This window comes from Rhinolophus sinicus, chromosome 15 (assembly GCF_057876585.1).
Source record: "Rhinolophus sinicus isolate RSI-liver-muscle chromosome 15, RSI-T2T, whole genome shotgun sequence".
NCBI classification, from domain to species: domain Eukaryota; kingdom Metazoa; phylum Chordata; class Mammalia; order Chiroptera; family Rhinolophidae; genus Rhinolophus; species Rhinolophus sinicus.
The window spans coordinates 22,151,568-22,165,755 of record NC_142515.1 but is presented as its reverse complement, the minus strand read 5'-3'; the positions used below and the strand labels follow the sequence as shown (position 1 = coordinate 22,165,755).

General features: G+C 41.1%; 1 protein-coding gene across 1 annotated transcript in view; it reads right to left on the bottom strand.

The window, feature by feature from the left end:
- Positions 1-14,188, bottom strand: part of ARL3 (ARF like GTPase 3) — a 34,545-nt gene that overhangs the window by 8,247 nt on the left and 12,110 nt on the right. The window contains exons 4-5 of the mRNA XM_019725015.3: positions 2,334-2,384; positions 603-788 (exon numbers count right to left, since the gene is read on the bottom strand). Of these exons, the coding sequence (XP_019580574.1) occupies positions 603-788; positions 2,334-2,384 (237 nt within the window). The remainder of the gene's footprint in view (positions 1-602; positions 789-2,333; positions 2,385-14,188) is intronic.

Below are 14,188 nucleotides of genomic sequence, written 5' to 3'. Positions count from 1 at the left end.
TGTTTTCTGCCTTAAATTAATATTAAATGAGGGGGAACCTGCTCTCCCGATATACAGTTCCTCAGTATAAAACATGGGGCTTTCTGTCAGCAGAAGCCTCCCAGTGGGAAACCAACCTTAAGTAGCAGGAAACAGACACCAACCCTGAAGGCAGTGGAGATAGCCCAAAGGAAAAAACAAAACACTTCTAGGGTAATTTGTGTGCGTAATTGTTGATGGTGCTGCTACCTTGGGAGTACATGTATTTAGTGTCCATAATATTAGACACAACACAAAACCCCCAACCCAATCATCAAAGAACCCTAGAGTTACAAAGCATCTTCTAAGTCTTCTGTTCTGACCCCCTACCCAATGGGATGGTGTGGTGCTTGTGTGGGGTGGTTTGAGTATGGCTTTACTCGAACAGTTAATGATGTCATATTGGTTGCTAAGTAGAAGAGAACCAAACTTCTCCATGCCCCCCACATCCTGGAATGGTTCATCTGCCAATCAAAGACTATTTGTTTCATAACTTTTTCTATCTAGATCAGCCCCATCAAAGAGAGAGACTACTTTGGTTGGCTAGCACGTTGCCAGGTGACCAAGTCTTCAGGTAATCTCACCTGAATGCCCTCTCCAGTGAGAGCTGAGCAAGACTGGATCTGCCAGACTCGGTCACGGATGGTGTGCAGGTTCAGTCCTTCTGCAATTTCAGAGGCAGGGGCTGCCGTGAGCAAATCCTGCTTATTAGCAAAGATGAGCACTGGCACACAACTTAGCTTTTCTTCCTCCAGTAATTCAGCTAGTTCCTGGATCATTTTAGGAATGGATGGGGAGGGAAGGTTGAAATCTATGATATTTAACCATTTACTTCTAATAAAAAAAATAAAACACCAAAAAACAGTTAAGCTGACCAACTAGCAACTTTCAAGAGTAGTGATTCTCAAACTTGAACCTGTGGAAGAATCCCCTGGCAGATTCCTGGGCCTACTCCAGAGATGCTGACTTTGGAAAGTCTGAGCCAGGGCCCAGGAATTTGCATTTTTAATGAGCTCCCCAGGTGGTTCTGCTATAGGGACTTCCTAGATCATACTTTGAGAAACACTGTTCAAGAGAGAACACAAGTTGTGGTTAGAGATTTAAAGCTTACCCAAAGTTAGCTGCAAATAAGTTTTAGTGCATATATACATATATGATATATTTTTAAAATATAAACTGAAAATGACAATTGCTGTAGAGACTATAATTGTTTCATTAATCTTTATCTCCAAAACATGCATACATGTGCATTATACCTCATTAAACCCACATCCTAAAATAACTGTATTAGTCCATCTGGTGGCAAGGTCTCTGATTTTTAGATTATTGATTGGGGTCTAAACAGTACATTGAATCTGTCTGCAGTAAGGACAGGAAAAGGTGTATACTAATCTAAATTCCCATTAAACCCATGTTTTGCTATGTAAGACACTTGGTCTGTTAAAGAGAACTAGATGGTTCAAGAGACAGAGCATCATATGACACCCTTCACCTCCAAGCTCATGTGCTGCACTGGTTTACATGACTGATGATCCAGAAATCATCAAGGTCTAATAGAATGGTTGTCTCCAAGAGTTCTCAAACTAATTTCCAGGAAAAAAGAACATAAACATGAGGACTGCTACCTTTGGAAGGCCACCTGTGGTAGTTTAGGACACATGCCAAGGACTCTGCAATAAAATGTAATCATGCTTCTCCAAAGAGGTCAACTTTACTCCTTGCTTCTTATCAGTGTACTCAGTAAAAAGTCTATGCCCACAGCTTCTCTATTTAAAACTGTGTACACAAATTGCATCGCGTAACCACATTGACTTGTACTCTGCATCTGAAGCCATGTTTGGGTTCAAAGTATAGCTATCTCTTTGCTTGGAAACAAGAGCAGCTTAGTCTTGCCTTGCATATTTCTTCCCATCCCTTTGAATTTGTTAGTTACACGTGGATGAATTAAGATGATATTGAAAAGTGTACACGGAAGTGATAATTGTTCCTCTGGGTTCACTTCTATGTGGCCTGGGAAGAAACCTGAAGAGTTTTTGGGCAGGGTGGTAAGTTCCTTTGCTTATATCTTGTTTATTTATTTAATTTGATTAAAACTAAAAGGCTTTAATAAAAAAAATGTGTTTAAAGGATTCTCAACTAATTTTTTTCAGCAACTGGGTTTTTTTTTTTTTTTTTTTTTGCCTGCTTGCCAGAATGACTGCCTGTTTAAACTGCAAAGTTAAACAAAAAATACCTCCCTCACTCTCATACATTTACAAAGCAGATTAATGAATACCCAGTTATTTGGGAAATAGCTCAACAGAAGAATTATTTACCTGACCCGTCTCTTCAAATCTTTTTCTGTCTGCACTGTCAATTACATATATCTGTAAAGTAAAAGAAGATCATTTCAATAAGCAGATATGGAAAAAGACAGGGCAACTTCTACGGAAGGAGCTGCTGAGCCCTAGTCAGCTGATTTCACATTAGCACAACATACAGAAATTGAGCTGGTAACTCTTACCATCTATAGATACAAAATAAGCAAATTAATGAATAAAAGATGGAATGCCCAGAAAATACCTCCAGCAAAGCTCCAAAGTAGGAAGTCAGGAGAGCCAAACAGGATAAAAAACAGCTACATTTACTGGGCATTCGCTAAACATTCTTACTAGATTTACCATAGTAATCCTCGTTAAGATTCTATGATATAGATTTCATTATTTTCCCATTTCACACGTAAATAAACATAAACCCAAAGAAGTCAAGTAACTTGGCTAAGTTACATCTGGTACTTGACAAAACTGGGATCCAAGCTCAGCATACCTGGCAGTTGCTCCTAAGCACTCTGCTAATACTATGTCCCACACTGTCTGGAAGGGATCCGATAAGTCCTCAAACATCATCACTCTGAAAGCATCATTTGCAGTATTAACTATACTCTCTGACTTATAGGTACTGAGGCAGGAGACCCAGTGATCTCTGTCCCATTCCTACCTCCACAGGCTGCTAGGGGATGAGGATCAAATACTGGAAATAGCAAGGGCATAGTCTTTGCCAGAGTAAGAAGTCTTGAGATTCACCATAAATTACAAATCCCAAGCTTTCTCTCCCATCACTGAGTCAACAATAAGGAAAATAAGGGAGGACCAATAAAAGGGAGAAAAATCACCTACAGTTACAGAACCCAAACATATTATTTTAATTTCCTGTGAAAGTTCTCTTCTAATTCTTCTTCATATAAAGATTTGAAAATAAAATTAGAGACATAATTTTGTAGTCCTTTTTTATTGAACATTACATTAAATGTTTTCCCAGTGGCTAATCTTAAAAATTATCAAACTTTCTTTCTTTAAATAATTTGGGATTGTTATTAAACGAATGGTATAATGGAAACACTTTCTTAAAGAGCATATACAGTAAGTCCTCACTTAATGTCATTTGATAGGTTCTGCAACTTGAAGCAAAACTACGTATAACAACTCCAATTTTACCACAGGCTAATTGATATAAACAAGAGTTGAGTTCTTAGGGCATCTCATCAGCGTTATAATGAAATGTTGAACAAAACGACATTATTTGAGGACCTGCTGTATTCATTTAAAAACAACAGAAAACAATCAACTCTTACCTTTACATGCCTTAAATTACATAGACTGATATACTATAATGCACATAGGCATTTCTTTATGCAAGTAAAATTCTGTGCTACTCTGAAAACTCACTCTCTTTTGAAAGAAAAAAAATTAAAATTCCTTTGCTTAATGCACTCTCATTTAGAGTCGTAGTGCTAAATATTATACCAGGAATCAAGTTCAGTCTTTCTTCTGAAGAAAACCCTATGTTTCTCCTGTGTTTCTTTCATGGAGAAACCAGGAGGAGAAGGATAGACGTGTTTGGTCTCAGTATTTTTTTTCCCCCTGTGGCCTTATTATTATTGTTGTTGTTAATATTTTCTTGGCTCAATGTCAATATAAGTACATGCATTAATGGGCTTTGCAGATACCCACAGATACACAAAATTCTATACCAACTGTCTGGGGAGCCTCTATGCAAAACATGGTCGTAGTATAGTTTTCTAACAGTGAGACTCACTTTTTTAAAGTAGCAGGCATAGTGTAAACATGTAAAAAGAAGGAATGTAATGGGAGGGTGAACCTCAATATAAAAGACCTAATTAGAATTATTTGGGAGTCTACAGTGGATTAGTATTATCTTCACTCAGGCATTAGTCCAAGAAAATGTGAGGGAGGGAAGAGGGTCAGGTGGTCACTAGGAGAGTGTTTTGGGCTCAGAGGGGCTTCCTGAAGGCTGTGGGCAGGTCACTGGGCAGGAAAGAAATTACAAAGCAGGAAAAAATGTGCTTGGAAGCAAAGGCTATGAGTAACAAGGTAAGGGTAGGAAGGAGGAGAATGGGACAAAGCTGAGAACACAAGACACAGTTAAGAAATCGGTGTTTGATAATGATTTAAAAACCAGTCAGTAGAGGATAATGAGGAATGGAAAGATAGCTTTAGCATCACAAGAGAGATGATACCAGAGAGTCCAGAGGCTAAAGATCAACGAGAAGAAAGGTGTGACTTTTACTTATAATTATTTGCCAAACTACTTGCTATTTACTACTTAGACATGAAATTTCACAGGAAATATTTCCAAAAGATTCAAAAGGAGGATTTTCCTAAACTATACACATATTTTTCCTACCGTTTAGCATTTTTCTTACATAATTTTCATAAAATTTGACAGTTACTGCACAATAATTCTGGGAAAAAGTGTATAAAATAACTGCCCCATTTATTAAGGGCCAAGTGAAAAAGTCATAAACATAAGCTAGTCTGGAAATCCGCAAATTTTGTTTTTCTACAGTGGTATATTTTTCTCTTGGTTGCTCCCACAGCAGTGCTACCCAGTTTCTTCATGCAAGCGTCTGTTATCTTCTGGTCAATAGCTAACGATAAGGATAGCCTCTTGTCCTTTTTTTTTTTTTTAAAATAACAGCTGTTAATCCAGTCATGTAAAACATTTTTAATCCAAAAATAAATAATCTGTAAAAAATACTCGAAAGTATCAGAGAAAGTTAAACATTTATAGTGTGTTTGACTGATCTTAACACATTCTGGACCTTCAAAAATCAAGTTTCATAGATCTATTCTAAAATAAAGTTATCCATGGCATTTGGAATGATGCTTTAAGAAAAGCCAATTCACATCTTCCTCATCAAACGCTTTGAAATTATTTGGTTGTGGGAGGAATACCTAGAGAAAGAGATTTTTCTTGATGGAACTTCAGCCCACTCTGGACTATGGAGAGACTGACTACCCAGCGTGCGAATGGAGGGCTCTTTGTTTCTCCTCTTGCTTCTGGTCTTCCTCCCGCCTGCTGCCACCTTTTGGCCATTTTATTGTTCCTAAGTATTTCTCCATCAGACGGGTAGGCAGAGACAAGAAGACATGACAGTAAAAAGTGCGGCTTTTTATTCCTAGCTTGAGCAAAAGTCTAAAAGGAGGTTGAGACGAACAAATTAGGTTTCTGGATAACTTGTGGTTTTCAGTTATTTGTGCTTGAGCAGTATTGATGCTCAAGTGTGAGTGACAGGTGGAAATGATACATGAGACAATTCGAGATCTAGTCTCAATTGATGTTCTACACTTTGGAAATGGAAATGATGACAGTTACTTTGTTTAAATAATGTTGCACTAAAACACTAAAAAACATAATAAAATGGATTTAGTAATAATATGAATATACCTTGAAAAAAATGATGTAGTTTAATTAATCTATCAAAAGACTGTTATTGGGCCGGTCTGGTGGCTCAGGTGGTTAGAGCTCCATGCTCCTAACTCCAAAGGCTGCCGGTTCGATTCCCACATGGGCCAGTGGGCTCTCAACCACAAGGTTGCCAGTTCAATTCCTCGAGTCCCGCAAGGGATGGTGGGCAGCGCCCCCTGCAACTAAGATTGAACACGGCACCTTGAGCTGAGCCTCCCAGATGGCTCAGTTGATTGGAGCGCGTCCTCTCAACCACAAGGTTGCCGGTTCGACTCCCGCAAGGGATGGTGGGCTGTGCCCCCTGCAACTAGAAAACGGCAACTGGACCTGGAGCTGAGCTGTGCAGCCCTCCACAACTAAGATTGAAAGGACAACAGCATGATTGGAAAAAATTCCTGGAAGTACACACTGTTCCCCAATAAAGTCCTGTACCCCTTCCCCAATAAAAATAAAAAAATATATATTTAAAAAAAGAAAAAAAAAAAGAAAAAAGAAAAAAAAGACTGTTATTCCCTGGCCTTAAAGAAATGAAAGACACCCTGCCCTCTCCTTTCTATTATACCTCAGGTTTTATTTCTTAGTCAGTTCCCCTAAATTAATAAAGCTGAAGTCAGATGTTTTCAGTGTCATCTTCCCTGAGAATAACTTTGGCACTTTTAGGAGTTGCCCTGACTCTTTCAAACCTTTAGAGAACCATTTAATGCTCTAAAGTGGGGGTGAGCAATTTCTCTCTCTCTCTCTCTCTCTCTCTCTCTCTCTCTCTCTCTCTCTCTCTCTCTCGCGCGCGCGCGCTCTCTTTCTGGCTCTTGCTCTCTCTCCCTCCCTCTTTCTGTCTTTCCCTCCCTCCCTCCCTCCTTCCTAGCAACCTTTTTCTGTAAGGGGTCATGTAGTAAACATTTTAGGCTTTATGGCCCATACAATCTTTTTCCCAACCATTGAAAATACATAAACAAGTGGACATGGACACTAAAATTTGAATTTCATATCATTTTCATGTGATGAAATCTTATTCTTCTTTTGATTTTTTTTCAACCATTTAAAAATATATAAACCATTCTTAGCTCACAGGCTATACAATAACAGGAGGCAGGCAGGATGGATCAGTTTGTCGACACCTGCTCTACAGCAAGAATTTATAATGACACTCTAGAGATAACTGAAAAGAGTTAGCTGGGCAACTAAACGTGTCAAGCCTCCATGCTGCTCTTCTAGGCAGCATGGAGTCTAGTGTAATAGGACTTTTCAACCAACAATGGCAAACTATTCAATACAGACCAACAAAAAAGTTGATGTAACCCATCAACCACTGCCACTCTGAGCTGCTACGAAACTGGCAGACAGGGAAGAGAGTCACAAGGCCTTAGAATCTAACCTTGGGGACTCAGCTGCTCCCTAAGATTTGTTTGAGCTCAAAATGCACTGGAAAATAATGAAAGGTTGACTCTGAATCCCAAATATTGTCTGGTACTGGCAGTGTACTGTAGCTGGAGAAAGCTCCTACAGAGTTGCTCTAAACTGATTTTTGCTGGATTGTATGATAATTCCTGGGCACTCACAGCTAATGAGAAATGTGGAATCCAGGGTTATATTACAACTACCCTGTAGTCTATGCTCAAGGTGTTAGAACTTATGATTTAAAATTACCCTGACCTGTAGACCAGAAAGTTTCTGAGACCTCCTTATGGAGACTTAGTCATTCATGTCCTTATATACTGCTCTTATTTGGGTACTTCTTTCAAAGTACTTTAATCCAGCAGATGAACAGATAGAGCTGCTATTTCTCTCAACCACCTGCTTTTTCCCAACTCTTGACTCAAAAATCAAGAGAATCTGAAGCTTCCCCTACACGGAGCGGGATTTGCCCCAGCGGGCTCTAGTGCCTGCTGAGACCGCCCTTTGGTTGTGCCACTTGTGGGGCTAATTGAGTGGTGCTCTACTGTGGTCTGAAGTCAACTTCTAAGTATATTGGTTTTGGGGTCTCTTGGGAGGAACTCCAGTGCAGGCCCAGATAAACCACTGCGTGTGACTGGTCGGGTACTACCTGGTAGGAGCTACAGAGCGATCCATGGTTGTGCTGGACCTGAAGGCATGTGGGAAAGGCCACGCTGTGCACTGAGGACGGCCACCACCAGTACCAGGCCTGGAGTAGCTCTTCAAAAAGCCACAACACACCCAAGGCCTGCTGCTGCGGGCTGCTGGTTGCCAGCTCCAGTAAGGTTCAGCCACCAATAAAGTCTCCCGCAGTGGGGTCTCAGTGAATTAGCAGGGCGGAGCTGCGGAGCTCAGCAGACTAATCAGATTCCGATTTGGGGGCAGGCCAGGTGGCTCAGGCTGTTGGAGCACCAGTGCTCCTAACGCCAAAGGCCACCAGTTCAATTCCTACATGGGCCAGTGAGCTGCGCCCTCTACAGCTAAGACTGTGAACAACAGTTCTCCCTGGAGCTGGGCTGCCGTGAGGTTGGCGTGAGCTGCTGTGTGTTGCCATGGGCTACCGTGTGCTGCCATGAGTGGCCGGTGGCCAGTGAGTTGCCGGCAGCTATCGTGAGTGGCCGGCAGCTGGCGAGAGCTGCTGTGAGTGGCCACCCATGACTGGCGATGGACTGCCTCAGCTGGCGGGGGGGAATCCTCCTATTATTGTATAGCCTGTGAGCTAAGAATGGCTTTTTATGTTTTTAAATGGTTGGAAAAAAAAAAAAAACTGGGGGGGGGGGGCACACACAAGGCTCATACCAGCAGGGGCCAGGGAGCTGTGTCCTACACAACTAGACTGAGAAACAATGGCTTGAACCGGAGTGGGGGGGGGGGAGGCGGAAGAAAGAGGGAAAAAAAGATTCTGATTTGGCTGTTAAAACGTAGGAGGTGGGCCCAACACAGGAAAGATGGCGCCTGCCTTCCGGCTGCAGGAGAGAAGAACTCCACACAAAGAAAATGCCGACTGTCCTCCAGGTCTCCCCTAGAGGCCACACACCTCAATCTGCCCCCCTGCAACTCCATATGTTTCCGACGGCCCTCGAGTCTGAGCCCAGGGTGAGTACCTGTGAGCAAGTGAATCGGTGCCCTTTAAGAGGACGCCTGGGTTCCGTACCACCCAGATGGTCAGAATCCCCACTGTTTTTTACAGCCAGATATTGTGAGGGCTCCTCTTCCCAGCACCAGTACTCCTGGCTGGGGAGCCTGGTGTAAGGCTGGGGTTGCTTGCTCCTCTTTGGGGAATCTCCCTGGCTGCAAAAGCCTTCCCAATTTTTATCCACCACACAGAGGTTTGGGGCCAGCCCCTTTCGCATCTCAACCCCTCCTGCCAGTCTCAACACAGCTTTCCTTAGTTATAAAACTTCTGTTTAGCCAGACTTCAGATGGTTCTCTATGTTGATTGTTTTATAATTTAGTTGTAACTCTGATGTGTTCGCAGAATGAGGCAGGCACAGCGTTTATCTACTCCGCTATCTTGGGTCATTCTCTCCATTATAGTTTTATACAGTATAGTTTGGTCACTCTAAAAAATTCTGTGTATCATCTATTCATCCCTTTCCTCCCTCGCTCCCTCCCTCCCAGCACTCTGGTAATTACTAATCTTTTACTCATAGAGATTTTTTTTTACTAATATCTATAGTTTTGCCTTTTAAAAAATGTCATATAGTTGGAAACATAAGAGTATATGTCCTTTTCAGATTGATTTTCACTTAGCAATATGCATTTAAGGTTCCTCCATGTCTTTATGTGGCTTGACAGCTCATTTCTCGTTATCACTGAATCATATTCCATTATATGGATATAAACATAATTTACTTATTCATTCACCTATTGAAGGACATCTTGGTTGCTTCCAGGTTTGGGCAATTATAAATAAAGATGCTATAGACATTCGTGTGCAGGATTTTGTATGGACATAAGTTTTCAACTAATTATGGTAGATAACTTGAAGAGTGATAACTTGAAGAGTGATGGCTGGATCACACAGTATGGTAAGACTGTGTTTAGCTTTGTGAAAAATTGTTAGGACCGGCCAGGTGGCTCAGGTGGTTGGAGCACCCAGCTGCTAACGCCGAGGTTGCTGGTTCAATTCCCACATGGGCCAGTGAGCTGCGCCCTCTACAGCTAAGATTGTGAACAACAGCTCTCCCTTGGAGCTGAGCTGCCGTGAGCAGCCAGAGGTTGGCGTGGGCTGCTGTATGGTGCCATGGGCTGCTGCGTGGTGCCGTGGGCTGCTGTGTGCCGCCACGAGAGGCTGGCGACCAGTGTGAGTGGCTGGCAGCCATCTTGAGCGGCTGGCAGCTGGCGAGAGCTGCCGTGAGCGGCCGACCGATGACTGGCAACCGACTGTCTCAGCCCGGGGTGGGGTGGGGGTGCAAGGCTCATAATACCAGCATGGGCCAGGGAGCTGTGAACTAGACTGAGAAACAAGGGCTTGAGCCGGAGTGGGGTGGGGGAGGCGGAAGAAGTGGGGGGAGAGAAAAACTGTAAACTGTCTTCCAAAGTGATTGTACCGTTTTGCATTCCCACCAGCAATAAATAGGAGTTCCTGGTGCTCTATATCCTTAGGAGCATTTGATATTGTCAGGTTTTCGGATTTTAGCCATTCTAGTAGGCATGTAGTGGCATTTCTTGTTTTAATTTGCAATTCCCTGAGGACAATGATGTGGAGCATCTTTTCATATGTTTATCTGTATATCTTCATTGGTGAGGAGTCTGTTCATATCTTTTGCCCATTTTCAATTGGGTTGTTTGTTTCCTTATTGCTCAATTATAAGAGTTCTTTGTATGTTTTGGATGCAAGTGTTTTACCAGATACGTGTTTTGCAAATATTTTCTCCTAGTCTGTGGCTTGCTTATTCATTCTCTTAACAGTGCCTTTCTCAGAGCAGAAGTTTAAATTCTAATGAAGTCCAATTTATAATGTTTTTCTTTCATGAATCATGCTTTTGGTGTTGTATCTAAAACCTCATTGCCAAACCCAAGGTCACCTAGATTTTTCTCCTATATTATCTTCTAGAAATTTTATAGTTTTAGGTTTTACATTTAGGTCTAAGGTCCATTTTGAGTTAATTTTTGTGAAAGGAGTAATGATTGTGTCTACATTCTTTTCTTTCTCTTTTTTGCATATGGATGTCCCATTGTTACAGCACTGTTTGCTGAAAAGACTATCCTTCCTCTGTTCAAGTGTTTTTTTTCCTTCGTCAAAGATCAGTTGACAGTATTCATGTAGGTCTATTTCTGGGCTCTCTATTCTGTTCCATTGATCAATTTGTCTACTCTTTTTCAGATACATGGTGTGTTGATTACTGTAACTTTATAAAAAGTCTTAAAATCAGGAGCATCAGTCCCCCAACTTTGTTCTTCTTCTGAATATCGTGTTGGCTATTCTGGATCTTTTGCCTTTCCACAGAATCAGTTTGTCTATATCCATAAAATAACTTGCTGGGATTTTTTTTTTTAATTAAAGTTTATTGGGGAACTTGCTGGGATTTTGATTGGGATTGCTTTGATCCTATAGTTGATGTACATAATCACAGATTAAGTTGGGTAGAATTGACATCTGAACAATATTGAGTTTTCCAACCCATGTATATGGAATATCTCCCCGTTTGTTTAGACATTCACTGATTTTTAAAATTGGTTTTATAGTTTTCCTCATATAGACGGTATATATATTTTTTTAGATTTCTTTTATTTTTAAATTGGGGAAGGGGAACAGGACTTTATTGGGGAACAGTGTGTACTTCCAGGACTCTTTTCCAAGTCAAGTGGTTGTCCTTTCAATCTTAGTTGTAGAGAGTGCCATTCAGCTTCAAGTTTTTGTCCTTTCAGTCTTAATTGAGGAGGGCGCAGCTCTGCTCCAGGTCCAGTTGCTGTTGCTAGTTATAGAGGGTGTAGCCCACCATCCCTTGGAGGAGTCGAACCGACAACCTTGTGGTTGAGAGGACGCGCTCTAACCAACTGAGCCATCTGGGAGCTCAGCAGTAGTTCAGCTCAAGGTGCCATGTTCAATCTTAGTTGCAGGGAGTGGAGCCCACCATCCCTTGCGGGACTCGAGGAGTTGAACCGATAACCTTGTGGTTGAGAGCCCACTGGCCCATGTGGGAATAGAACCGGCAGCCTTCAGAGTTAGTAGCATAGAGATCTAACCGCCTAGGCCACCGGGCCAGCCCCTTTTTTTAGATTTATGACTAAGTATTTCTTTTTTTTTTTTTTTGGGGGGGGGATGCTAATGTAAATTTTGTTTTGCTTTTCATTTCAAATCCCAATTGTTCATTACTGGTATATAGGAAAATAATTGACTGTTGTATATTAACCTTATATCCTACAAACTTGCTGTAATCACTAGTTCCAGGAGTTTGCTTGTTGATTTTTGGCATCTGAAAAACTTTTAATGGTCAGTTTTTCTAACATGTAGTTTATATCACAATTTTTTTTATTAAAGTTTATTGGGGTGACAATTGTTAATAAAGTTACATAGATTTCAGTTGTACAATTCTGTATTACATCTTCTATAAATCACATTGTGTGTTCACCACCCAGAGTCAGTTCTCCTTTTATCACCATATATTTGATCCCCCTTACCCTCATCTCCCACCCCTCACCCCCCACCCCCCTTACCCTCTGGTAACCACTAAACTATTGTCTGTGTCTATGAGTTTTTGTTTTTCATTTGTTTGTCTTGTTCTTTTGTTGTTTTCAGTTTATATACCAATATCAGTGAAATCATATGGTTCTCTACTTTTTCTGACTTATTTCGCTTAGCATTATGATCTCAAGATCCATCCATGTTGTCACAAATGGTCCTATTTCATCTTTTCTTACCGCTGAATATATCACAATTTAGAGACTGATCTTTCAAAATTACATTTCAAATATTTGTGAAATAATGTGACGGCTTGGATTTGATTAAAATACTTACAAAAAAAAAAAAAAGTACTGGTGGGGATATGAAACAAGGTTGCCAAAACTGAAATTAAGGAAGCTGAATGATGGTTAGGTATCTGGGGTTTTATTTTACTATTTTATTGAACTTTGCATAAATTTGAAAATTTCTAAAATTAAAAAATTATATTTTAAGAACGGACAAATTACTTGAGATTACAGAAGAAGTTTCTTTCTATCTTAAAGGGAATTTTTTTCTTTTTCCCCAACATTTCTGTTCTCCTAGAAGGTATGTAATACATTTTGGAAGAATACATGGTTAAATAGATGGATAAATGGATGGGTGGATGTATCATCTTTTTCTTCTCATTTCATTTAAACCTTTAACCTGGCACTAGGAATATACTGGAAGATGCCTTCAGCAAGGGCCAGAAATACGATGAACCTGTGTGATGCCCATCACAGTATCTCAAATATGTTTATGGTTTACCGATATACAATTTTATATTTTTGATAGTATTTTCCATTTAAGAATCATGGTGAGTGAATGAATTCATTACTTGTTATAACCCCCCCCCACCCCGCCTCATGAAGTACATGCTCTGCCCACTTTATAAAAGGAATTAACAAGCCTCTGGACTTGACCACAATGAAGCAGAATCATAGGACCTCAGAGTTGGAAGGGAATTTAGAAGTTAAAGAATTCCACATTCTACCTAATGTCAGAATCCATCTATTACAATTATCCATTTCATTTATTCAGTACTTTCCTAAGCACTGGGGATACAATAGTTGGGGGGAAAAAAAGAAAAAGAAAAAGAAACAAAAGTTCTTATCTTCATGGAGCTTACATTCCAGTGGGGAGAAAGTAATAAATGAGAGGTATGTCTGCTGATAGGTCTGATGGAGGAAAAAAAAAAAAAGCAGAGAAGAACCATAGTGCCAGAGGGTGGAGATTGGGGAGGGGTCACAATTTTAAGTACAGTAATAGTCTCAGTGGTAAGGTGACATGTGAGCAAAGACTTTGAAGGAGGTGAGGACGTAAGCCGTGAGGACATCTAAGGAAGAAGAAGTCTAGCATTGGAAATAGCTATGACAAAGGCCCCAAGGTAGGAGAGGCCAGTGTTCCAGGGACAGAAAGGAGGCCGGTGTGGCTGACACTAAGGCAGTGAGCGGGAAGATGAGTCAGACAGGTAAGAGAAGCCAGAAGGCAGGGGGCCTTGGAGGCCCCTGGAAGGCCCCTGGCTCTTATTCTGAGATGGGCAGCTTGCATTTTAACAGGAGCAAGATACCTAAGGCAGGAGTAAGGGGACCAGTGAGGATGACGTGCAGTAACCAGGGCACAGCAGCAATGGAGGTGGAGAGAAGGGGTCAGATGCTAGAAACGTTCCGAAGGCAGAATTGACAGGACTGGCTGATGAGGGGGATGAGAGGAAAAGGAGCCAAGAATGACTCCAGTGCTTTTGGATGCACAGATTTGTCATTTACTGAGAAGACTGTAGGAGGTGCAGTTTTGGGCAGGAGTGGATGAAGATAGGAATTTGGTTTTGGACATGTTGAGGTT